This window comes from Nomascus leucogenys, chromosome 20 (genome assembly GCF_006542625.1).
Source record: "Nomascus leucogenys isolate Asia chromosome 20, Asia_NLE_v1, whole genome shotgun sequence".
Lineage (NCBI taxonomy): Eukaryota > Metazoa > Chordata > Mammalia > Primates > Hylobatidae > Nomascus > Nomascus leucogenys.
The window spans coordinates 46,447,697-46,473,288 of NC_044400.1; the positions used below are offsets into that span (position 1 = coordinate 46,447,697).

The window sequence follows — 25,592 nt, forward strand, 5'->3', positions numbered from 1 at the left end:
GTGGTTTTCAACAAATGTGAAATTTAAGATACCTCTTAAATGATGATTGTTGATAGATCGTGTTTTCAGATGGTCTTTTTTTATGGTGATAAACTATACATAATATCAAATTTGCTATTTTTAAGTGTTAAAATTCACGAACATAATAGCCACATTGTTACGTAATCATCACCACCCCATCCGTCTCCAGAATTTTTTATCACCCCAAACAGAAACTGTACCCATTAAGCAACAACTCTACATTGCCCTCTGTTCTACCTTCTGACTCTATGACTACCTATTCTAGGTATCTCTTATATGATATTTGTCCTTTTGTGTCTGTTGTATTTCACTTAGCATGTTCTCAGGGCTCTTCCATGTTGTAGTATGTATCAGAATGTTGTTCCTTTTGTGGCTAAACAGTGTTCTATTATATGTATATTTTTGTTTGTATATATCCCACATTTTGTTTGTTGATTGGTGGACACTTGGATTGCTTCTACGTGTTGGCTGTTGTGAATAATGCTGATATAAACATTTATGTTCCTGTTCTCCCATTTCTTGGGTATATATCTAGGAATAACATTGTTGGGTTACATGTCATTTTCCTTTTTAAAAAAGCAATAGCCATACTAGTAGATAAGAAGTGGTATCTCATTGTGGTTTTGATTTGCGTTTTCCTAATGAATAATGATGTCAAGGATATTTTTTGTGTGCTTACTGACTACCTGTATATCTTCTTTGGAGAGCTGTGTATTAAATTCCTTTCCCCACCCCACTCTTATTTATTTACTTATTTATTTATTTATTTATTTATTTATTTATTTATTTTGAGACGTGGTTTCACTCTGTCGCCCAGGCTGGAGTGCACTAGCGCAACCTTGGCTCATCGCAACCTCCGCTTCCCAGGCTCAAGCAATACCTCCTGCCTCAGCCTCCTGAGTCCCAGCACACGCCACCATGCCTGGCTAATTTTTGTATTTTTTTATACAGATAGGGTTTCGCCATGTTGCCCATGCTGCCTTCACCCGCTTTTGGTTGGGTTGCTTCTTGTTGAGTTTTAAGAGTTATTTACATTTTCTGTATAGTAAACCTTTGTCAGATATTTACCAGATCCAAGATCATGAAGATTTCTCCCTATGTCATCTTTTCAGAGTTTTATGGTTTTAGCTATTAAACTGAGATATTTGATTCATTCTGAGTTAATTCTTATATGTATTAACAATCTAGTTTCTTTTTTTGTTTGTGTGTTTGCTTCTTGTGGATATCCAGGGGGTTTTTTTGTTTTGCTTTTGTGTTTTTGAGACGGAGTCTCACTCTGTAGCCCAGCCTGGAATGAGGTGGCACAATGTCAGCTCACTGCAACCTCTGCCTCCTAGGTTCAAGCAGTTCTCCAGCCTCAGCCTCCCGGGTAGCTGAGACTACAGGCATGCGCCACCATGCCCAACTAATTTTTTTGTATTTTTAGTAGAGGCAGGGTTTTGCCATGTTGGCCAGGCTGGTCTCAAACTCCTGACCTCAAGTGATCCACCTTCCTCAGCCCCCCATAGTGATGGGATTACAAGCTTGACCCTCTGCACCCGGCTGAATATCCGGTTTTTCTAGCACCATTTGTTGAAGAGACTGTTCTTTCACTAAAGATGGTCTTGGCACCCTTTCTCAAAAATGAATTACCATATGCAAGGGTTTTCTGGGTTCTCTATTCCGCTGGTCTGTATGTCTATCCTTGCCAGTACCAGCCACACTGTCTTGATTACTGTAGGTTTTATAGTAAGCTTCAAAATTGGGAAGTATGAGTCTTCTAACTTTGTCCTTTTCCAAGCTCTGGTTGGTGATGTGCCCTTAGTTTTCTCAGAGGCTGTGTTGATCAACATGAAAAACTTAATCAGCAAAAACTTAAATTTTTTTCATGCTAATAGCTAAATTTATTCAATTGTCTGTAGTCAACAGGTGAAAAGAATGGAAAACTGTGGTCTCCAGATGAAGAGGTTTCCCCTGAAGTACTAGCAAAGGTAAATTTGTTTAGGCCTTGATAATCTTCATGTTTAAAAAAAGGAACATTTCGTAGTTATCTTCCTCACCTTTTAAAAATTTAATAAACAGAGATGGGATCTTGCTGTGTTGCTCAGTTCGGTCTTGAACTCCCGGGCTCAGCTGATCCTCCCACTTCAGCCTCGCAAAGTGCTGAGATTATAAGCTTCAGCCATCGTGCCTAGCTGGAAGCCTTTTTTATTAAACCTAATAGTTAATAAGCATTTGTTAAGGAGGTGCTTTATTTTAAAATCCATTGCAAAGAATTGGTTATTGAAGACATTGTAGTTGTCATTGTTTATTATATGTCAGTGTCTTCTGCCTGCTAAAGCAATCTCAATGAGGCTGTTTTATAGAGAGATTGTTTATAGAATGACGGTGCTCAGAGGCATCTTAAATCCAGCCTCACCACCACTGTCTACAAGCATATGAATATTAACTTGGCAAAGATAGGTAATTGTAAAGCTGGGCACTGTGGCAGATTTGGGATTTAAAATAAGATTGTATCATCTTCTTTGATAATCTGTTTCACTTTGTGTTGCTTCATCGTCATCATATATTCTATCAGTTCATTTTTCCTGGTTGTCAATAAATATAATAAATAATACTTTGATTTTTTTTCACACCTATTATCCCAGCACTTTGGGAGGCAGAGCACGAGGATCACTTGAGCCCAAGAGTTCAAGACCAACCTGGGCAGCATAGTGAGCCATGTCTCTACAAAATATTAAAAATAATTTAGTTGGGCTAGGCATGGTGGCTCACGCCTATAATCCGAGCACTTTGGGAGGCTGAGGCAGGCAGATTGCTTGGGGTCAGGAGTTCAAGACCAGTCTGGACAACATGGTGAAACCCCTTGTGTACTAAAAATACAAAAACTAGCTAGGCATGGTGTTGCACATCTGTAGTCCCAGCTACTTCAGGGGCTGAGGCAGGACAGTTGCTTGAACTTGGGAGGTAGAGGTTGCAGTGAACCGAGGTCCCGCCACTGCCCTCCAGCTTGGGCGACAGAGTGAAACTCGGTCTCAAATGATAACAATAATAATTTGGCCAGGTGTGGTGGTGCATACCTATAGTTCCACCTACGCAGGAAGCTGAGGCAGGAGGATCACTTGAGCCCAGGAGGTCAAGGCTACAGTGAGTTGTGATCATGCCAGTACACTCCAGCCTGGATGACAGAGCAGATAGAGATGATTGTTACTAAATTTGTGACATTTAATAGATGTAAAGCTCAGTTTAAAAGTGGCAAATTTGGGATTTAAAATAAGATTGTATCATCTTCTTTGATAATCTTTCACTTTGTGTTGCTTCACAGTCATCATATATTCTATCAATTCATTTTTCCAGGTTGTCAATAAATGTAATAAATAATACTTTGATTTTTTGGCTAGCTTTTTCACATATATTGGTAACAATCTTTTGACTAGACATTTCTAAGTAATTATGACTACCAGTAATTATACAGATTCCCTTTTTTTGGTCAGAATGTTAAATGAGACTGAATCAGACTTGATGGTTTCTTCAAAGTAGTTTTTCAATACTACAAAACTGAAACTCTCAAGTTATTTTCAGTCACTACAATCAGTACAGTTGTGGGGGATGTGTGTGTGTGTGTTGGTTTTTTTATGAACCAGAGTTTTGCTTTGTCACCCAGGCTGGAGTGCAGTGGCACAATCTCAGCTCACTGCAACCTCTGCCTCCCGGGTTCAAGCAGTTCTCATGCCTCAGCCTCCTGAGTAGCTGGGACTACAGGCATGTGCCACCATGCCTAATTTTTTTTTTTTTTTTTAAGTAGAGATGGGGTTTTTTAGTATAGACAGGGTTTCACCATGTTGGCTAGGCTGGTCTCAAACACCTGACCTCAAGTGATCCACCTGCCTTGGCCTCCCAAAGTGCTGGGATTACAGGTGTGAGTCACCACCCCCGGCCTGTATAGTTTAAATTGTTGTTTTTAAAGTATATGTTTTCAAATAGTTTCAAAATCTTGGACAAACATCTAAGTATGAAAAGCTAAATTCTGGAACCAGACTTTTAAGCAAGTTATCTATCATAATAATATGTCTCAATTGCCTTATCTGTTGGGAAAAAAAAATCTTCCTCATAAGAGTTTTTTGGGAGATTAAATAAGTTAATACATTTACAGATCTAGGAAAAGTGCCTGGCAGTGGTTAAGCACAGAGTAAATATTAGTTCGTATTGTTACTGTTATTATCCCATAGACTTATTTGATAAAATGTCTGCTGATGGAGATGAGTAATCTCATTAATCTAATTAATATAAATTAATTTTCCCTTTAATTGGAATTTTAAGTTGCTTTCTTTTTTTAGCATGTTAATATTTTATAGGTACAGGCAATTAAACTTCTGGTAAGGTGGCTGTTGGGTATGAAAAACAACCAGTCTAAATCTGCCAATTCAACCCTTCGGTTATTATCAGCGATGTTGGTTAGTGAGGGTGACCTGACAGAGCAAAAGAGGATCAGGTGAGATTTTTCTTTCTTTCCAGTTTTCTTAGTGCTGAAATTTTGGTAGAATTTACATAGGAATTATTTACCTAATGAATACTGAATGGTGTAATTACACCATGTTCTTCAGGGTCAGATCTTATGTACTCATTTAGGGTTTGTCTGTCTGTCAGTATTGTTATTTTAATAGTGCCAATATATTTTTCTTCATTCCTAAAGAAGAGGAACTTTTTCCAATAAATACGTAATCATAATCACTATATTGTACTATTGCAGTTAGCATCAACATTTGGTTCAATTAAACAAGTATTTGTTAAACTTCAACTTCATAAAACACTGTGAAAAGCATTGCAGCAAAAATAAGTAGGAAAAGTCCCTGTCTTCAAGAGCCTCCCTGTATTAAAGCAATTAAATAAGTGGAGTGACTTGAGTCCCATGAAAGTAATAAAAATTTCAGTGGCAGCCAGGCGTGGTGGCCCATGTCTCTAATCCCAGCACTTTGGGAGGCTGAGATGGGCAGATCATGAGGTCAGGAGTTCGAGACCAGCGGTTTCAATATGGTGAAACCGCGTCTCTACTAAAACAAAAAACAAAATTAGCCAGACGTGGTGGCACATGCCTGTAATCCCAGCTACTCAGGAGGCTGAGGCAGGAGAATCACTTGAAACCAGAAGACAGAGGTTGCAGTGAGCTGAGAGCGCACCACCGCACTCCAGCCTGGGCAACAGAGTGAGAGCCTGTCTCAAAATAAATAAATAAAAATAAAAATTTCAATGGCAACTCAAGGGAGAGTTGAAGCCTTCTTGTTGTTCTACAAATTTGGGTGTGTACACATGTATGTGCACACAGAGATTGTTTACATTGTTACACATTTTGACTTTTAATCTGTAAAATTGCCATCTCATTTAAGATGAAAGTAGAAGCTCAATTTTTCATGATCCTGGTTTCTTTCAAATTCTTGATTTAGTAGGGACCAAGATTACCAACATAGATAACTAAAGTATTCTACATATGATGTATTCCTTTTTAAAAATTTGTTTTAGGGGACAGAGGTTTAATCATTCGTTTATGAGGCTGAGCACAGTGGCTTACGCCTGTAATCCCAGCACTTTGATAGGCCAAGTCAGGCAGATCAATTGAGGTCATGTTGAAACCCTGTCTCTACTAAAAATACAGAAATTTAGCCAGGTGTGGTGGTACGTACCTATAATCCCAGCTACTCGGGAGGCTAAGGCATGAAAATCGCTTGAACCCAGGAGGTCGAGGTTGCAGTGCGCCAAGATCACGCCATTGTACTCCAGCCTTAGCTAGATATGTGGTACTGCTATGCTATTAATTTTTTAAAAAATTATTATAATTAGGAATGGGATCTCACTGTGTTGCCCAGGCTAGCTGGGCTCAAGCAATCCTCCTGCCTCAGCCTCCTGAGTAGTGAGACTATATGTGTGCACCACTACGCCCTATTTTTATCGTAGAATAAGCCAAAGGCAGCCTTTTATAACACTGTTTAGAGCTGAGTTACGGATAATGAAAGCTTTAAATTGGGGATAATTATGTACAGTATATGGCAAAGGCATAATAATGAGCTCTTACAAGTCAGTGATACCTAGGCAGGACCCCCAGTGGAGATGAAGTTTAGCTATTATCAGTTTACTTTTTAAAGTTTAACATCACTAAATACAGTAAATACAATTTAAACTTAAGCAATACCTCTTTTCATTACAAATCAGAAAAAAAAATGTTATAAGCAATCATTCCTCAGTATGATCATGGAAATGGGTTCCTTCATTACTCCTATGAGTATGAATTGGCAGGACTCTTCTGGCATTTTGCATCTGGACCTCAAAAATGTTACCCTTGACTCTTTATTTTTACACTCATAATTCATGAGTATAAAGAATCATATGAGAGCTTATACACAGGCATGTTCCTCCAGCATTATTTTCCATCACAAAAAATAGGGGAATGGTTAACCATGGAATGAACACCCATTAGATCCTAACTGGATATCATATAATATAGTATTACCTTTTATAAGCCTCAATTTCCTCGTCTTATGGAGTGAAAATTAATTGAGATAAAGCCTATAAAGTGTTTTTCACACCTGCCTGGCACGGAGTAAGCACTCACATAATAGCTATTAACTTTAATTCCTGAATGAATGCCATAGAAACCATTTGAGGCTCCCTCATTGTTACCGGTGCTCATTTTAACAATCCTATTGTCCAAGAGTGCCAGGTTTTCTTCTCTCTGTGCTTAGCCACAGTCCCAGTGGGTTCCGGCTAGCTTTCTGCGTTTTGTAAAGTGGTCACAATAAATATAAAAGCCATGCTGCGTTCCACATAGAAGTTGAAGTAGAAAGACTCCCATGCCATCCCATTCATTACCACATTTTACCACGTAAGTAATAAAAATCCGCAGTGTTGGGGTGGGAGTGCCAAGGCTTCATAGGTTCCATTTGAAAACTTTATTCTGCAAAAGGAGGTCAGTCCCAGGAACTAGTACCTAAGACAGACACTGGCTCTTATATTTCATATCCTTTAGGTATTTGTCTGATACTTCTTTGCTCTTGACTGCAGCCCTGCCATTTCAGCAGGCATTAAGCTAGATTCCTGTAACATGTTTATATGCAGGAAATAGATTTTAAATGATGATAGGTGATTTTTTTTTTAATTCTTTGTGGTTTTTTAAATCAAGTTTTTTTGTTTTTTGTTTTTTGTTTTTTTTGAGACAGAGTCTTACTCTGTTGCCAGGGCAGTGGTGTGACCTTGGCTCACTGCAACCTCCACCTCTCAGGTTCAAGCAATTCTCCTGCCTGAGTCTCCCAAGTAGCTGGGACTACAAGTGTGTGCCACCACACCCAGCTAGTTTTTTGTATTTTTAGTAGAGACAGGGTTTCACCATGTTGGTCAGTATGGTCTCAATCTCTTGACCTCGTGATCCGCCCACCTCGGCCTCCCAATGTGCTGGGATTACAGGTGTGAGCCACCATGCCCGGCCACTTTAATCAAGTTTTCTACAATCAATATGTATTTCTCTTAAAATGAGGGATACAGCTCCTGATGTAAAGAGTTTTTCCTAGCCTTGCAGTTACTGTGGTTGCAAGAATAAGCAGAGTTGTTGGGTTGTGGTGAAGTATCTAAGCTAGAGTTTGACTAGAAATGAAGGCACGTAAATTTGTAATCAAAGTCACAATGATTTGATTTGATTGTGAAAGTCACAATCCCCTGTGTTAAGTTCATGGACTCAAAGTAGCTTTCCCATATTTGTACGTCATTTTAAGCATAAATTATCCTCTAAGGACCTTACATTCAAAAAGGGACGAAAGCATTTTTATGAATGATAGTGGTTATAGGAAATGTTTATTTCTTTTTTGTTTGTTTATAGTAAATCTGATATGTCTCGCTTGCGATTAGCTGCTGGTAGTGCCATAATGAAGCTTGCTCAGGAACCTTGTTACCATGAAATTATTACCCCAGAACAGTTTCAGCTCTGTGCACTTGTTATTAATGTAAGTAACAATCATATTTTTGTCAATTACTTGCCTTCAAAGTTGAATACATTACTTTTCTATGAATACAGATCCATTTATAATGTGAATATATGCACAAAAGGCACTACTATTACTACCTGTTTAACTGTCTTCCAATTATTACATTATTTATTCTCCCATATAATTATCTTCTTTTTAATTGAAGACATTAAAAATACTTAAACTGCTGTTTTTCATTTAATAAATGGTTGCCAATTTAAGTTTTTCTGTGCTGCTGTAGGATGAGTGTTACCAAGTAAGGCAGATATTTGCTCAGAAGCTGCATAAGGCACTTGTGAAGTTACTGCTCCCATTGGAGTATATGGCGATCTTTGCCTTGTGTGCCAAAGATCCTGTGAAGGAGAGAAGAGCACACGCACGACAATGTTTACTGAAAAATATCAGTATACGCAGGGAATACATTAAGCAGAACCCTATGGCTACTGGTAAGTAACTCAAAGTTCTCTGTGCGCAAATATATTTTGTCAATGTATCCATTTTTAGGTTTTTTTTTCCTTGTCATGTGTTTCTATTATAGTTTATAATAAAACTGGGAGTTTTATAGAATGCTGTCATTGTAGTTATGATGTGCTTAAAAACTGAACTCCTGAGTCCTATTTATGCTGCATTAACTCTGGCAAACTGCATTTTTCCTATGGGATCAGGAGTGTAGTTTAATTTGAACATATTGCTGGGATGTCAGACTAAATAATTTTTTCCTAGCTTTGCCAGGGACCTGTTGTTTAATGGGTTTAATATCTGATACTTTTGACTTTAATATCTTTCAAAAGTGAAATATAACTGCATACCAGGTACCAGAAAAAAAAATTGAAAAGTGAAGTGTAAAGTATTTTAGTATCCAGGTATCATGTTGTGCCTAATTTAGGAATAACTGAGGGAAAAAATGGAAACCTAAGTGGTTAGAACTCAGTCCACTAAGGCATTTTATAAAGGTTGTTTTTAATAATGTTTTTACTTCAGAGAAATTATTATCACTGTTGCCTGAATATGTAGTTCCATACATGATTCACCTGCTGGCCCATGATCCAGATTTTACAAGATCACAAGATGTTGATCAGCTTCGTGATATCAAAGAGTAAGTCTTGTTGTTTTTCAAGAACTCTAAAAATTATGTTTAGTTTTCAAAAAATGGTAAATTTTTTATTATTTTTATTTATTATTTACATTAGAATTAGAATCTCCTTATGGTCTTATTCTTTTATTATAAATTTCCAGTTTCATCTTTCAAAAATTTTCCCATCTACCAGGTTTTGGTTGTTCATTTTCTGTCTGTTTGCAGCTAGTTAAGCTATCTAAGTCTTTGAAATAGGTTAGTTTGGTTATCTTAGTAATTATATTTGATTTTTACTATTTATATTGAGAGGGTTTGAATATGGGAAGAGTACTGAAGTATGTGAAATAATTGGAGTTGGAACTGAAAACAGTGGAGCATATTTTTTATTCTTTGTTCTCTCTAGCATGCAACACTTTCAAATCTTTTAAAAAATTTTTATTGATACATAATGTACACATTTATGAGGTACACGTAATATTTTGGTACATGCATACAATGTGTAATGAGAAAATCAGAGTAATTAAGATATCCACCCCCTCTTCATCCCAGGCAATTGGAGCTGCAATGAGCTATGATTAATTCACTGCACTCACTGGGTGATAGAGCGAGACCCTGTCTCTGAAAAATAATAGTAACAATAAAATTTTTAAAATACAAATAAATTATTGTTAACTATAGTCACCCTACCATGGTATCAAATGTCAGAATTTATTCTTTGTATCTAAGTGTATTTTTGTACCCATTAACCAGTCTCTCTCTCTCTTTTTTTTTTTTCCCCGAGATGGAGTCTTGCTCTTTCGCCCAGGCTGGAGTGCGGTGGCACGATCTTGGCTCACTGCAACATCTGCCTCCGTAGTTCAAGTGATTCTCCCATCTCAGCCTCCCGAGTAGCTGGGACTACAGGTGCCTGCCACCACTCCTGGCTTAATCGTTTTTTGTATTTTTGTTAGAGATGGGGTTTTACTATGTTGGCCAGGCTGCTCTCCTGACCTCGTGATCCCCCTGCCTCAGCTTCCCCAAGTGCTGGGATTACAGACGTGAGCCACCGCACCTGGCAACCAGTCTCTCTTTATTCCCCCTTCCCTTCTACGCTTGACAGGCTCTGATAACCACCCTTCTACTGTCTACCTGTATAAGATCTTCATTTTTATTTTATTATTTTTTTTAATGAGACAAGTTCTTACTCTGTCCCCCGGGCTAAAGTGCAGTGGTGTGATCAGGGCTCATTGTACCTTGACCTCCTGGGCTAAAGCAATCTCCTATCTCATCTTCCTGAGTAGCTGGGACTACATGTGCCACCATGCCCAGCTAGTTTTTGTAGAGATGGGGTCTCACTGTGTTGCCCAGGCTGGTCTCAAACTCGTGGACTCAAGCGACCCTCTTGCCTCAGCCTCCCGAAGTGCTAGATTACAGGTGTGAGCCACTGTGCCTGGCCTTCACTCTTAGTGCCCATATGAGTGAGACAATGCGATATTTGTCTCTGGGCTTGGCGTATTTCACTGAGCATAATGACTTCAAGTTCTGTTCATGTTGCTGAAAATGACAGAATTTCATTCTTTTTTATGGATGAGTAATTTTTCATTGTACGTGTGTATATCCTACATTTTCCTAATTAATTTATCTGTTGAGGGACACTTAGGTTGATTCCATATCTTGGCTGTTGTAAATAGTGCTGCAGTAAACATGGAAATGCATCTATCTCTTAGATCTACTAATTTCCTTTCCTTTTTTCCTTTTTTTTTTTGAGACAAGTGTCTTACTCTGTTGCCCAGGCTGGAGTGCAGTGGAATGATCTCAACTCACTGTAACCTTTGCCTCCCCACTTAAAGCTATTCTCATGCCTCGGCCTCCCAAGGAGTTAGCACTACAGATGTGTACCAACACGACCAGCTAATTTTTGTATTTTTAGTAGAGACCGGTTTTCACCATGTTGCCCAGGCTGGTCTCCCAACTACTGGCCTCAAGTGATCCACCCACCTAGGCCTCCCAAAGTGCTGGGATTACAGGCAAGAGCCACTGTGCCCGGCCAAGATGTACGGAATTCCTTTATTTTGGATATATATCCAGCAGTGAGATTGCTGGATTATATGGCAAGATCTGTTTTTGTTTTTTTGAGAAACTTTTTTTTTTTTTTTTCTCTCTCTTTATAGAGATGGGATCTTGTTATGTTGCCCAGGCTGGTCTTGAACTCCTGGGCTCAAGCAATCCTCCCACCTCAGTCTCCCAAATTTCTGGGATTATAGGCATGAGCCACCACACCCAGCCTGAGGAACCATCATACTGTTTTCCATAGTAGCTTCAACATGGTGTCCCCACTGATTGGAGCAGTGAGTAGTCACCAAAGTTCAAGCACAATCAGTGCCCTGCTCTTTGTCCCCAGTTCATCCCAGGTGGTTCTGTCCATCTAGCACTCCCAGTGGTTCTCATGGGACAGGACTGGAGTAGGCTTCCCAGACTTGTGGAGAGCTCGGAGTTCCACCTCCAGTTCCTCTCGTCTCAGAAACCACGAGTCCAGGGAAATTGTGTGCGAGTGGTGTTCTGACAGTTTAGGAGACCAGGGTGGTGCACTCTGAAATTGAACTGTTTCTCTTACCAGTGGTGGCATCACTCAGTTCTTCTCCCCCTACTTCAGGTGCATTAAAGATGGTATTCTTGTCTTAAATATTTTCTAGATGTTCTGCCATCTTGCTGAAATCATTTCCACTTTTGTGTATCTTTAAACATAATTTTTAAATTACCATGTAATTTGAAGTTCCAACTAATGTTTTTCATGGTGGGTGTGGTGGCTCTCACCTGTAATCCCAGCTACTTGGAAGGCTGAGGTGGAAGGATTGCTGGAGCCCAGGAGTGGAAGGCTGCAGTGAGCTCTGATCCAGTTACTGCATTCTAGCCTGGGTGACAGGAAACTCAGTCTGTTTTTTTTTGTTTGTTTGTTTAAGTTTTTCAAAATGTAGTTACATAACTTTATGGAAATTAGTAAGTTATTGTGTCAGAAATAATTTTTTTGTTAATTGTGGTAAATATATAGCAAAATTTGCAGTTTTTCACCACTTTTAATGATACAATTAAGTGGAGAAATATCCAGTGACTTTGCCCTTTTATTAATTGGGTTGTCTTTTTGTTATTGAGTTGTAAGAGTTCTTTATATATTTGAGTATTTATCTCTTATCAGGTATATGATTTACATTCTTGATAGTATCCTTTGATGCACAAAAGTTTTCACTTTAATGAAGGCCAGTGTATTTTTTCTTTTGTTGCCTGTACAGTACTTTTGTTATAATTAAGGAACCAAATCCAAGTTCATAAAAATTTTTTACTGTGTTTTCAGCCGGGCACAGTGGATCACCTGAGGTTAGGAGTTCAGGACCAGCCTGACCAACATGGTGAAACCCTGTCCCTACTAACAATATAAAAAATTAGCCGTGCGTTGTGGCAGGCGCCTGTAATCCCAGCTACTTGGGAGGCTGAGGCAAGAGAATCGCTTGAACCTGGGAGGCAGAGGTTGCAGTGAGCCGAGGTCGCACCATTGCACTCCAGCCTGGGCAATAAGAGTGAAACTCCATCTTAAAGAAAAGAAAATTTTACTGCATTTTCTTCCATGACTTACAGTTTTTAGCTCTTTAGTTAAGATCTTCGATCCATTGTAAATTAATTATTGCATGTGGTATAAGGTAAACATTCAGATTCATTCTTTTGTTTGTGAATATCCAGTTTTTCCAGTACCATTTGTTGAAGAGACTGTTCTTTCCCCAAAGATTGGTTTTGGCACCCTTGTCAAAAATCAACTGACCATATATGCAAGGGCTTACTTCTGGGCTCTCAATCCTATTTAATTTGTCTGTATGTCTGGCCTTATGCCATATAACTCTGTCATTACTGTAACTTTATAATAAGTTTCAGAATTGAGAAGTCTGATTTCTGTTCTTTTTCAAGATTGTTTAGGCTTTTGATATTTCCTGTGAATTTTAGGTTGCGTTTATCTATATTTCTAAAAAAATTCCATTGTACTTTTGATAGGAATGGCACTGAATCTGTATATTGCCTTGGGTGATACTGTTATCTTACCAGTATTAAGTCTTCTAATCTATTAGCACAGGATGTCTTTGCATTTATTTAGGCCTTTAATTTTTTATTTTATTTATGTATTTATTTATTTTTCCGCACTGTTCTGTAGTTTTCTGGGTATAGGTCTTTGTCTTCCTTGGTTAAATTTATTTCTAAACATTTTATTCTTGGCCAGGCATGGTGGCTTACACCTGTAATCTCAGCAAGTTTGGGAGGCCAGGGCGGGAGAATTACTTGGGCCCAGGAATTTGAGACCAGCCTGGCAGCATAGTGAGACTCTCTCTCTGTTTTTAAAAATTAAAAAGAAAAAAGAAAATGGGTTATTGGTGTCTCCAGTTCTTATTAAGGCACTCACCATTTCTCCCTTCAATTCTGTCCATTTTTTGCTTCATAAATTTGGGGACTTTCTTGTTTGTTTTATATATATTTATTACAGTCACATTTTCTTGCTGGATTGACCTTTTATCACTATAGTCCTTATCTCTTCTTACCTTTTTGAGTTTAAATCTGTTTTATCTAATAATAAAATAGCCACTTATCTCTCTTATGGTTACTGTTACACGAAATATCTTTTACATCCTTTTACATTAAAAGTAATTACTGAAAAGGAAGGAGTTAGTTTTGCTAAATAGCTGTATATTTCTGCATGTCTTACTTGTTTTTTGTTGAATTCCTCCAATTTTGCCTCTTTCTCTTGTATTTAGTTGGCTTTTTTGTGGTGAACCTTCTGACTTCTCTTTTGTAAAAAGTTTTAGCTATTTCTTTTTTTTTTTTTTTGAGACGGAGTCTCACTCTGTTGCCCAGGCTGGAGTGCAGTGGCGCAATCTCGGCTCACTGCAAGCTCCGCCTCCTGGGTTCACGCCATTCTCCTGCCTCAGCCTCCCGAGTAGCTGGGACTACAGGTGCCTGCCACCACGCCCAGCTAATTTTTTGTATTTTTAGTAGAGATGGGGTTTCACCGTGTTAGCCAGGATGGTCTCGATCTCCTGACCTCTCGTGATCCACCTGCCTCAGCTTCCCAAAGTGCTGAGATTACAGGCATGAGCCACTGCACCCAGCCATTTTTAGCTATTTCATTAGGTTTTAGATCACAGCTGACATCTCAAACTTCTAACAACCTAGTTTGAATAATAGCAAATTTGTTTCAATAGCATGTGGACACATTGCTCCTCTACATCTGTGTTTTCCCTCCCTTTATTTTTTATTATCACGAATCACATCTTTATAGGCTATATTCCCATTTACTTAGATTTACAGTTACTGTTTTATGCATTTTCCATTTATTTATTTATTTATTTATTTATTTGAGACAGAGTCTCACTCTGTTGCCCAGGCTGGAGTGCGGTGGTGTGATCTCGGCTCACTGCAACCTCCGCCTCTCAGGTTCAAGCAATTCTCCTGCCTCAGCCTCCCAAGTAGCTGAGATTACAGGTGCCCACCACCACACCCAGCTAATTTTTGTATTTTTAGTAGAGACGAGGTTTCACCATGTTGGCCAGGCTGGTCTTGAACTCCTGACCTCAGGTGATCCACCCACCTTGACCTCCCAAAGTGCTGGGATTACAGGCATGAGCCACTGCACCCAGCCACATTTTCCTTTTAAATCATGTATGAAAGAAGTGAGTCATGAGCCAAAGTACAATAATACTGTCTTTTAAATGTACCTGTATGGTTACTTTTACGAGATTTACTTATTTCTTCTTATGGCTTTAAATTACTATCTAGTGTTCTTTCATTTCAGCCTGATGGACTCACTTTAGCATTTCTCATAAGACAAGTCTACTAATGACAAACTCCCTTTGCTTTTGTTTATTTGGAAAATGTTTTGATTTTGTCTTTATTCTTGGACAAAGACAAATCTTATATAGGATGTAAGATTCTTGGTTGACGAGTTGTTGGGGTTTTTTTGTTTGTTTTTTTTTTTTTTTAGAACTTGAAGATGTCATCCCACTGCCTCTTGGCCATTATGATTTCTGATGAGAAATCAGCTGTTATTCTTATTGAGGATCCTTTAACTTGAGTCACTTCCTTCTTGGCTGCTTTCAAGAGACCTTTATCCTTTATCTCTTTATCAAATGTTCAACCATTTGACCCTAATGTGTCTCAGTGTGGGTTTCATCCTGCTTTGAGATCACTGAGTTTCTTGGATGTATAAATTCACATCTTTCATAAAATTTGCAAGTTTTTGACCATTATTTCATCAAATATTTTTTCTGCCACTTTCTGTGTTTCCGTTTGGGAATTCTGTGATGTCTAATGTTAGTATTTCTGATTGTGTCTTGCGGGTTCATTAGATTCTGTTTTTCTTCATTCTCTTTTCTTTCTGTTCAGACTGAGTATTTTCAATTGCCTTATCTACAGGTTTACTGAATCTTTTTTCTGCCTGCTGTAGTCAGCCATTGAGTCCTCCTAGAGTGAATTTTTAATTTCAGCTGTTATACTTTTCTGTCCTGGAATTCCTGCTTGGTTCCTTTTAATTATTTCTGTCTCTTTATCAGTATCCTCTACTTGTTCATACATATAATTATCTTTATTTCTTTTATCTCATTGAGCATATTTAAGACAGTTGATTTAATGTCTTTGACTAGTAACTCTAAAATCTGGGCCTCTTCAGGGTTAATTCCTAATTCTTCTCCCCTGTGAATTAGTCATATTTGCCTGATTCTTTATGTGATTTGTAGTTTTTTGTTAGGAATTGGACATTTTAAGTACTATAATGTGATAACGCTAAAAATCTGGTTCTTCCTCTCTTTCTAGATGGCTTTTGGTTCTTGTAGAGCACAGTCCACCATTCTGACTTTTCCAGACTACTTTCACAAAGTCTGTATTCCTTGTTTTGTGTGGACCTTGAAGTTATAGTTCTGTTATCTTTATGGTCAGCCTGTGACCCTGACATAGATTCCCTTCACTGTTGAGGTTCATCCCCTCTCCCTCCATCAAACCAGGTGTTTACCTCCTGGTTGCTGGGTCCCATGAGGTTCCAGAGTTCTGCACAGGTGATGATGATTGTTTTTTTCCAGCTTAATAGTTGTTTTGTTGTTGCAATTGATATCTGAAATTTCTTACTCTGCCATTTTTCTGACGTCAGTAATAATGTATTTGAATTTGAAAAATCTTATTTAAATGTAGCCTTTAATGTTTAATAGTTACCTTTCTCCTTTATTGATATTCAGTAAGAAAAAATTGAAAATGAATTCATTAAGAAGAAAATAATTATTCATAATTATACCCCCTAAAAGCCCTTCATTGCTATTAACAATTTGGTCTGTATCTTTCAACACTTTTTCTTCTTCATATGTTCATATTTCCTTAACAAATATTTATAGAGTACTTTCAATGTGCCAGGTACGCTAGGTTCTTGGGTTGTGAGGTTATGTAATATGAATATCATATATATTCCCTTAAGGTTTACAATCTTTTTTTTTTTTTTTTTTGGGACGGAGTCTCGCTCTGTCACCCAGGCTGGAGTGCAGTGGCGCAATCTCAGCTCACTGCAAGCTCCGCCTCCCGGGTTCACGCCATTCTCCTGCCTCAGCCTCTCCGAGTAGCTGGGACTACAGGTGCCCGCCACCATGCCCAGCTAATTTTTTGTATTTTTTAGTAGAGACGGGGTTTCACCGTGGTCTCGATCTCCTGACCTCGTGATCCACCCGCCTCAGCCTCCCAAAGTGCTGGGATTACAGGCGTGAGCCACCGCGCCCGGCCAAGGTTTACAATCTAATGGAAGATGAAGAAAGATAAAGAGGTGGTTACAATATGATATGTGATATATGCTCTGCTATTGTGGGAGTACCTAGAATAGGCACATAACTCACACTTGGAGGGAGTCAGAAGTTAAAAAGAGGAGGAAGAAAAAAATAATCTGTAGAGCAGAACTTCTAATAGTCTAGACTTCAGACATATCACTACTGGAAAGAACAGAGAATCAGAAAACAACCTGGAGGAAGAATATTGGAGGTCAAAGGAACAGCAGTTTGGAAAAATGATCAGGAACCAGCTAACATTCATTGGCTTTTTATTATATGTTACGTGTACTGGAAATATTACCTCATTTATTCTTCAGAACAATGGGATAATTACTGTTGTTCTCATTTTATTTTTGTTTTTGTTTATGTTTTGAGATGGAGTCTTGTTCTGTCGCCCAGGTTGGAGTGCAGTGGTGTGATCTTGGCTCATTGCAACCTCCGCCTCCCAAGTTCAAGCAATTCTCCTGCCTTAGCATCCCGAGTAGCTGGGACTACAGGCATGCACCACCATGCCGGCTAATTTTTGTATTTTTTTAAGAGATGGAGTTTCGCCATGTTGGCCAGGCTGGGCTCAAACTCCTGGCCTCAGGTGATCCATCTGCTTTGACCTCCCGAAGTGCTGGGATTACAGGCGTGAGCCACTGCACCCATCCTGTTGTTCCCATTTTACAAATGAAGATACCAGCAAGGGTAAAGTCACACAGCTAATAAATGTCCTTTGAATTTAACAACAAACTGTGTTTATTTGCTTACTGGCTGGAAAAATTGTTTAAAATGTGTTTAGCAACAAAGCACTCACTGATAACCTTGGCAGGGACAGCTGCAGTACAGCAATGCAGGTGAAAGCCAAATTGCCAAAAGATAAGGAATACATATCGTTTAGACAAATCTTTTTTAAAAATTGGCTATGAATTGGGGAGGAAGAAGGCAATAGGAGGTATTTAAGGAGCCAGGGGAAAAAGTGTGGTTGTAGGTAAAAGAAACGATGCTAATAAATTGAGGTGAGGTCTTCAAAAAAAATTTGTGGGGTGGCGGGATCTTAAAGATAGATAAAAGGAAGGCCAGGGACTAAAAATAATTTTCCAGGACTGCTGTTAAGTAGTTGAGGAAGTCTCATCTAATGACTTAGGTTTCTAAATGATATAGGAGCAGAGTCTGCTGGTCGGTGAGGGTGACAGAATTAGATATGAGTAGAGTAAAGATTGGAAACAGCTGCTGTGAAGAAGTAGCTAAAAATCCTGGTGACACATAGGATAGCTGGCTAGCATAAAGTACCAAGCTAAAAATTTTAAATTTATAATTATATCAAGCTTCTCAGCTACATGGTTTTTCTGTAGCATTAAACAATTCTAAATATAGCTGTCAAGAAGCCAAAGATTTGGATTGTTCTTGAGTTTTTCAAAGCAAGTGTGCCAGAAGGAAAATTGGTAAGAGAGTTGATACTGTTTTCAAAAAAGTGATTAAAATGTTGAGAGGCCAAGACAAGAGGATTATTTGAGTCCAGGATTTCAGGACCAGCCTGAGCAACATAGCAGGACCTTATCTCTACAACTAATTTTTTTGAATTGGCTTGGTGTTGTAACGTGTGCCTGTAGTCCCAGCTACTCGGTCCCTGCTGAGGCAGGAGCATCGCTTGAGCCCAGGAGGTAGGCTGCAGTGAATTTATAATTTCACAGGCGAACAATTTCTAAAGATTAACAAAGTCTAGGAATGTCTGAGGCAGTGAAATGTCTTAGGCAAAGATAAAATTTACCAGGATTGGAACAGCCAAGGAATTAGGAAATCGTGTTGAATAGATTGCCCAGAAAATTGGCAGGACTTAAAGATGGACTCAAGGAAAAATGTCATCCAGAAACTAAATCAACACAAGGAACATAGGGAAGCTGGTAGATAACGTTGACAAGGAGAGGATGGTAGAAACAGCCGAATGGCACGAGCTTCCTAGGAGTAATTGTACATAAACCTGGAAGAATAACTGGAATTAGCTTTGGGGATGATAGAAGCTGAACCCACTCTCTGACCCTAAGTATGCATCATCTAATAGAATGAGCAGTTACAACTTTAGGGGAATGCAAGGCAAGCATTCTTGGGGTGGGGGTATGGTTTCAGTTATGGCAAAAAGGGGAAGTGAGCATTCATTGAAGTTTCTTTTGGGGGGGAAAGTATATTCCAGAGAGCTGAGTGAAAAGATGTGAGATGGAGAGGAATTAGCTCCCTTGGATAAGGCAAGAAGAAGCAGAGGATTATGGGAATCTGTGTACTCCGTAGGATGGGTAAACATTAATGATTATATTTCTTGGGCAGTATTGAGGATGCAGAAGTGAGACATGGCCCCAGGGATTTCAACATATTCTAATTTCAAAAAATGCCATTTTAATGTCTATTATATATTGTTTTAGAATACATATATGTATTGTTTTGTATCCTGTTTTAAATGTAACATTATATTGAAAAACTTCCAAGTACTAAAGTTTATTGAGTCAATTGGTTCATGTTAGATAGCACATTAGTCTCAGCATATTTGCATAAAATTAAGGTGGAATTGGCATTCTTATCACAAGACAATCATACTTTTTTTCAGTTACTTCAAGGAATAAATTCTCTATTATGTTGATGTACATTCAAGTATTTTATGTATATACTAATGTTTAAAACCTTATTGCAAGATTTTTTTGTTACAACTTTTTAAAGAAACACTGCATAGGAATGCTTTCTCACCTTATCCCCTAAAACTGAGAGTAATCCTCACCCTATACTTCTGTGGAAAGAGATCAAACAAATCTTCAAGTTAATAGAAACTCAACAGAATTCTGACCCAAGAATTAAGGAAATGATTTCGGTGTTTATATAACAAATAGAATCCTCAAACCTGTAGAACCGATATGTTCAGTGTTGTCACCTTTGTCTAGTATATACTTGCTCAGATAATGTTTATTACATTTATTTTGTGTATTTTTGTTAAAAGTATAAAAGCAGACCCGGTTCTAATCCTAGCCCCATCTTTTTATCTCTGTGACCCTAAACAGGTTACTTAATGCCTCAAAAAAAATATTTAGATAGCCAGGCGTGGTAGCTTAGGCCTGCAGTCCCGGCACTTTGTGAGGCCAAGGCAGGTAGATTGCTTGAGCCTAGGAGTTCAAGACCAGTCGGCAACCTGCCAAAACCCCAGCTCTATAAAATTAGCCAGACGTGGTGGCGCACGCCTATAGTCCCAGCTACTCAGGAAGCTGAGGTAGGAGGATAGTGTGAGCCCAGGACACCATGGCTGCCGGGGCTGTGATCACGCCACTGCACTCCAGCCTGAGAGGCAAGCAAGACCCTGTCTGAAAAGACAGACCAAAAAAAAAAAAAAAAAAAAATAGGTTCTATATATAATGGTGATGATTTTTCTTATTCTTTATAGAGTTATGAGGATTATATGAAGGTAAAGTGTTTAGCCTAATGCCTAGTAGATAGTAAGCACTCATTAAATATTTGCTAATTTTTATTATATTTGTTGTTATTCATTATTCTGTTCCTTTCTTTGATCAGGATTCCAGCAGCTATCCAATATCTAAGTAGAGTTGACAACTCTGCAAAAGTTCATAAATATTATTGAAACAACCAACTGTCATTTAAGCCATTAAGCTAAAAAACCAATGCATGCTACAATAGTCTCTTAAAACAATTATGTGCAATGTAGGAAAAGAAGCTTTTACAGAGTATTATCAAATAGTTTCTCCCCTGTTGATGCAGGAATGCAGTAGTCGTGTCACTGCCTGAAAATCCTGGCATCTTTGTAAAAACAGGCCCCATTTCCAGATTTGTTTATTTAAGTTATCCAAACAATTCTAATGTTCAGCCTGATTTGGGGTTCACTTTTACTTAGAAATTCAAATGTTCCCTTCAGACACAATGTGTTAAATGAATATACAGTGAGAAGTGTGGAATAGCAAAAGTGGTTTGAGATTGTGACTCCTTGATTGAGTGGCTGGGTACCACACACATCAGCCTCATAATACATGCAACTTAGACTTGTTTCTCGGCAGAACTGCATACCAATTGTAGAACTTCTGCATAGCTTACAAATAATCAAAATCCCAAGACTGCTGTGTGTGTTGATTTGCTCATTATTGCTGGGTGTTAAGATATATCAGATTATCTAAACTTACCTATAGGGTGAATCTGTGTTTTCTTTTAAGAGGGTGTCACTTTTTTGCCCAGGCTGGAGTGCAGTGGCGTGATCATGGCTCACTGCAACCACAAGCGATCCTCCCACCTCAGCCCCACAAGTAGCTGGGACTACAGGTGCCCACTACCATGCCCAGCTAATTTTTGTATTTTTTTGTAGAGATGGGGTCTCACAAGGCTAGTCTTGAATTTCTTTTCTTTTTTTTTTTTTTTTTTTTTTTGAGACGGAGTCTTTCTCTGTCCCCCAGGCTGGAGTGCAGTGGCGCAATCTTGGCTCACTGCAACCTCCACCTCCTGGGTTCACGCCATTCTCCTGCCTCAGCCTCCCGAGTAGCTGGGACCACAGGCGCCCACCAACACGCCTGGCTAATTTTTTGTATTTTTTAGTAGAGACGGGGTTTCACCGTGTTAGCCAGGATGGTCTCGATCTCCTGACCTCGTGATCCGCCTGCCCCGGCCTCCCAAAGTGCTGGGATTACAGGCTTGAGCCACCGCACCCGGCCCGAATTTCTTTTTTTTTTTTTTTTTTTTTTTTTTTTTTTTGAGACAGAGTCTTGCTCTGTCACCCAGGTTGGAGTGCAGTGGTGCAATCTCGGTTCACCGTAAGCTCTGCCTCCCGGGTTCACGCCATTCTCCTGCCTCAGCCTCCCGAGTACCTGGGACTACAGGTGCCTGCCACCATGCCGAGCTAATTTTTGTATTTTTAGTAGAGATGGGGTTTCACCGTGTTAGCTGGGATGGTCTCGATCTCCTGACCTCTTGATCTGCCCACCTCGGCCTCCCAAAGTGCTGGAATTACAGGCATGAGCCACCGGGCCCGGCCTCGAATTTCTGGGTTCAGGCAATCTACCCACCTCAGCCACCCAAAGTGCTGAGGTTATAGGCATGAGCCACCATATCCAGCTAGGGTGAATCTTTATATGCCTTATGAAACTGTCAGACTTTCTCATATTAAGCTATGTTTTCATTTTTTATATGTTATTTTATGCTTTAATTTTCCATTTGAATAGAATATTATTAATAGGATAATAACATATATTTGTCATTAAGGTCGATCATTTTATTTTATTTTATTCAGACAACAGAAATTCCCAGCTAACGTATTTATTGCTTTAAGCTAAAGCATCTATCTACATCTAGTCTCTTTAATATGTTTACATCTAGGTGCCTGTGGTTCATGCTTGAAGTTTTAATGACAAAGAATGAAAACAATAGCCATGCCTTTATGAAGAAGATGGCAGAGAACATCAAGTTAACCAGAGATGCCCAGTCTCCAGATGAATCCAAGACAAATGAAGTAAGATGAGTGTTAGGCCAGTGGATGTTAAGGTGTAATAGAAAAATATATTGTCCGACTTGGTGTGTTTTGTTTTTTTTTGGCCATACGTAATAATTTAAAATTTAGAATGTTTACAAAAGTAAATGTGTAGTCAGTTTTTATTGCACTTTATTACAAGTGAATTTTATTTCAAGAATCTTTAGTACTCTGAAAAGACATTATAACCTTAGACCAAGAGGATAAGAATAAAATGTACAACTATGGTATCTTACAAACTTACAGTAAGAGTTACAGACAAATGCTTATTCTTTTTGTGTGCTTTCTTTGGGTTGGTTCATTCGTTTGTTATTTTCCATGCATATTGGCATCCATGTTAAATTCAGATAGAGGGATTTTTATTTTATCAGAGGCTGCATAAACAATGCTGAACAGAAATATGGAATGTTCAAGGAATAAATAACCACAGTATCCTTCTTTTAACTCTAATTTATACATTTAGTGGAATTGGTAATTATGATTATTTTACAATACTAAAAGTTATATATGATTCGTTTTCCTCCCTAGAAACTGTATACAGTATGTGATGTGGCTCTCTGTGTTATAAATAGTAAAAGTGCTTTGTGCAATGCAGATTCACCAAAGGACCCAGTCCTCCCAATGAAATTTTTTACACAACCTGAAAAGGTAATTTTCTTCCTCTCATTTTTCCTACCACACTAAACTGATTTCAATTTCAGTTACCATCAACCATTGTGGCAAATATTGAATTGTCTTGACTACAGAGTAAAAAAAAAATCTGGGTTTATCAAAGAGTGGGAGATTGTCTTACACAGCCCTGAACATTATTCTGACTTGAACAGAAGACTACACATATTGTTGATCTTATGTTTATTCTAGGAATTTCTAGTATTAGAAAGAGTTTTCAGATTTTTAAAATTATTTTAATCTCATTTTATTGAAACATGGTTAGTATTTTTCCAGACAAGAAAAATTTTAAATATTTGGCACAGTGTAAGGAGGGACAAGTTCCCTCCTCTAAGCCTCAATTTCTTCATCTTTATAATGCAGATGTTAATAATACATATGGACAATTACTAATATCTAGGTTTATATGAAGTTTATCACATAAAACCATTCAATAAATGGTGTTATTAATTAATATACAGTGCATCTATTCTGCTTTCAGCAAATTGTTTCCCATGTAAGTAAATTTTTCAGGTAACCTAGGCTCTGTGAGTTTTTCCAGCTAATTTGGATTTTTAAAAGCTTTTATTTATTTCCTGCTGTTAGGTGGTATTTTAAACTTGTTTCACTTTCTCCGATAACGTATATATATGCCTCGGTAATGATCCCCTTAGAGCAGTGGTTCCCAACCTTTTTGACACCTGGGACCAGTTTCGTGGAAGACAATTTTTCCACAGAGAAATTGAGGTGGGGAGATGGTTTCAGGATGAAACTGTTTCATCTCAGGTCATCAGGCATTAGTTAGATTCTCATAAGGAGCACACAACCTAGATCCCTCACAGGCATAGTTCGCCATAGGGTTTGTGCTTCTATGAGAATCTTGTGCTGCCGCTGATCCGTCAGGAGGCAGAGCTCAAGTGGTGATGCTTGCTCGCCAGCCACTCTCTGCCTGCTGTGTATCCCAGTTCCTAACAGGCTGCAGACCCGTGACCAATAACCCATACCAGTCTGCGGCTCGTGGGTTGGAGACCCCTAGCTTAGAGAATTCTCCAAATCCACATTCCAAGAAATAAATGGAGCTTCCTACTTTGAATGCCATACTTTTAGTAAAGTTTACCAAAATGTAATCTGATTTTTATTATTGATTTAGTATTGAACACTTAACTGTGCCTTGCTTTTGATAGAAATAATGAGAATCTGCAAAAGTATTCTCTCTAATTGAATCCACTGATCTGTATAAAATTTTTTTTTTTTTTTGAGTCTCCATCGCCCAGGCTGGAGTGCAGTGGCTTGATCTTGGCCCACTGCAGCCTCCAACTCCCTGGCTCAAACAGTTCTCCTACCTTAGCCTCTCAAGTAGCTGTGACTACAGGCATGTGTCACCATGCCTGGCTAATTTTTTAACTTTTTTGTAGACAGGTGGTTTCATCATGTTGGCCAGGCCTCAAACTCCTGGGCTCAAGTGATCAGCCCACCTCCAGCATCCCAAAGTGCTGGGATTACAGGCATGAGCCACCATGCCCAGCCTATAAAATATTCTTAAGTGAGCTGTTGAATGAAAATTAATCCTGTTGTTGACCCAGGACCATCATGAATAGAATAGTACCAAATAGAATCTTCGTAACAGTGGTGATACCATCATCAAGAATTAAATTCCTATTTGTCACTACACGTTATCTGGACTCACAGATAACAATTTTTGTTTTTTTTTCTTTTGATACCTTCAGTGTTATAGTGTTTTAGTCTTCTTAATAATAACTTAGGTTTTTCTATTTTCAGTATGCAACGTTCCTTATTTATGTAACATGTTGCTTTTAATGTGTTATAAATTCATAAACCCTAGAATGCTAGGTTTGTGAAGTTAGTGAACCTAGTGAAGCTATAGTATATCTTTATGAATGAAGTGAATGAACTTTGGTACACAGGTTTCTTGATGTTTACTTTAGCCGCATAGAAGACTTTGTATAAAAAAAATGATGTAGCTTTGCCTAGCACACATGACAAAACTGTGATTTCCTCACAGGCACACTTTGTCCTTTCCTACTTCTGTGAAGGTAAATTTCATACAATAAAAAATATTTTTTAATAGGATTACTTAAAACTTAATGTTTAGTAGCTGGTTTTGCTTCACTGACACAACATTGTGGTTTGTTTACCATTTTCAGATATTAAGCAAGAAAAGGCATCAAGAGATCAAGTTTGAACTCCTAATTTTTATATAGATATAACTCTCAAAGTGCTATCATTTTCCACATTTGGTTTAAATCGTGTATTTACTTGTTAATATCATAGCTGTCAAAGAACATAATTCGCTTAATTGTGTTTTGACAGTTGGTCTACTTATGGTTCTAAGAAACAGTTTTTTGTGTTTTTGTTTGTTTTTTGAGATGGAGTTTCACTCTTGTCACCCAAGCTAGAGTGCAATGGCACGATCTCGGCTTACCGCAACCTCTGCCTCCCAAATTCAAGCGATTATCCTGCCTCAACCTCCTGAGTAGCTGGCATTACAGGCGCGTGCCACCTGGCCCAGCTAATTTTGTATTTTTTTGCAGAGACAAGGTTTCACC

At 38.5% G+C, this 25,592-nt stretch overlaps 1 protein-coding gene across 1 annotated transcript in view; it reads left to right on the forward strand.

Annotated features, from left to right (window-relative positions):
* PDS5A (PDS5 cohesin associated factor A) overlaps positions 1 to 25,592 on the forward strand; it is a 164,854-nt gene that overhangs the window by 113,031 nt on the left and 26,231 nt on the right. The window contains exons 22-28 of the mRNA XM_003258602.4: positions 1,923 to 1,991; positions 4,356 to 4,492; positions 7,862 to 7,985; positions 8,248 to 8,452; positions 8,988 to 9,102; positions 22,227 to 22,359; positions 22,906 to 23,025. Of these exons, the coding sequence (XP_003258650.3) occupies positions 1,923 to 1,991; positions 4,356 to 4,492; positions 7,862 to 7,985; positions 8,248 to 8,452; positions 8,988 to 9,102; positions 22,227 to 22,359; positions 22,906 to 23,025 (903 nt within the window). The remainder of the gene's footprint in view (positions 1 to 1,922; positions 1,992 to 4,355; positions 4,493 to 7,861; positions 7,986 to 8,247; positions 8,453 to 8,987; positions 9,103 to 22,226; positions 22,360 to 22,905; positions 23,026 to 25,592) is intronic.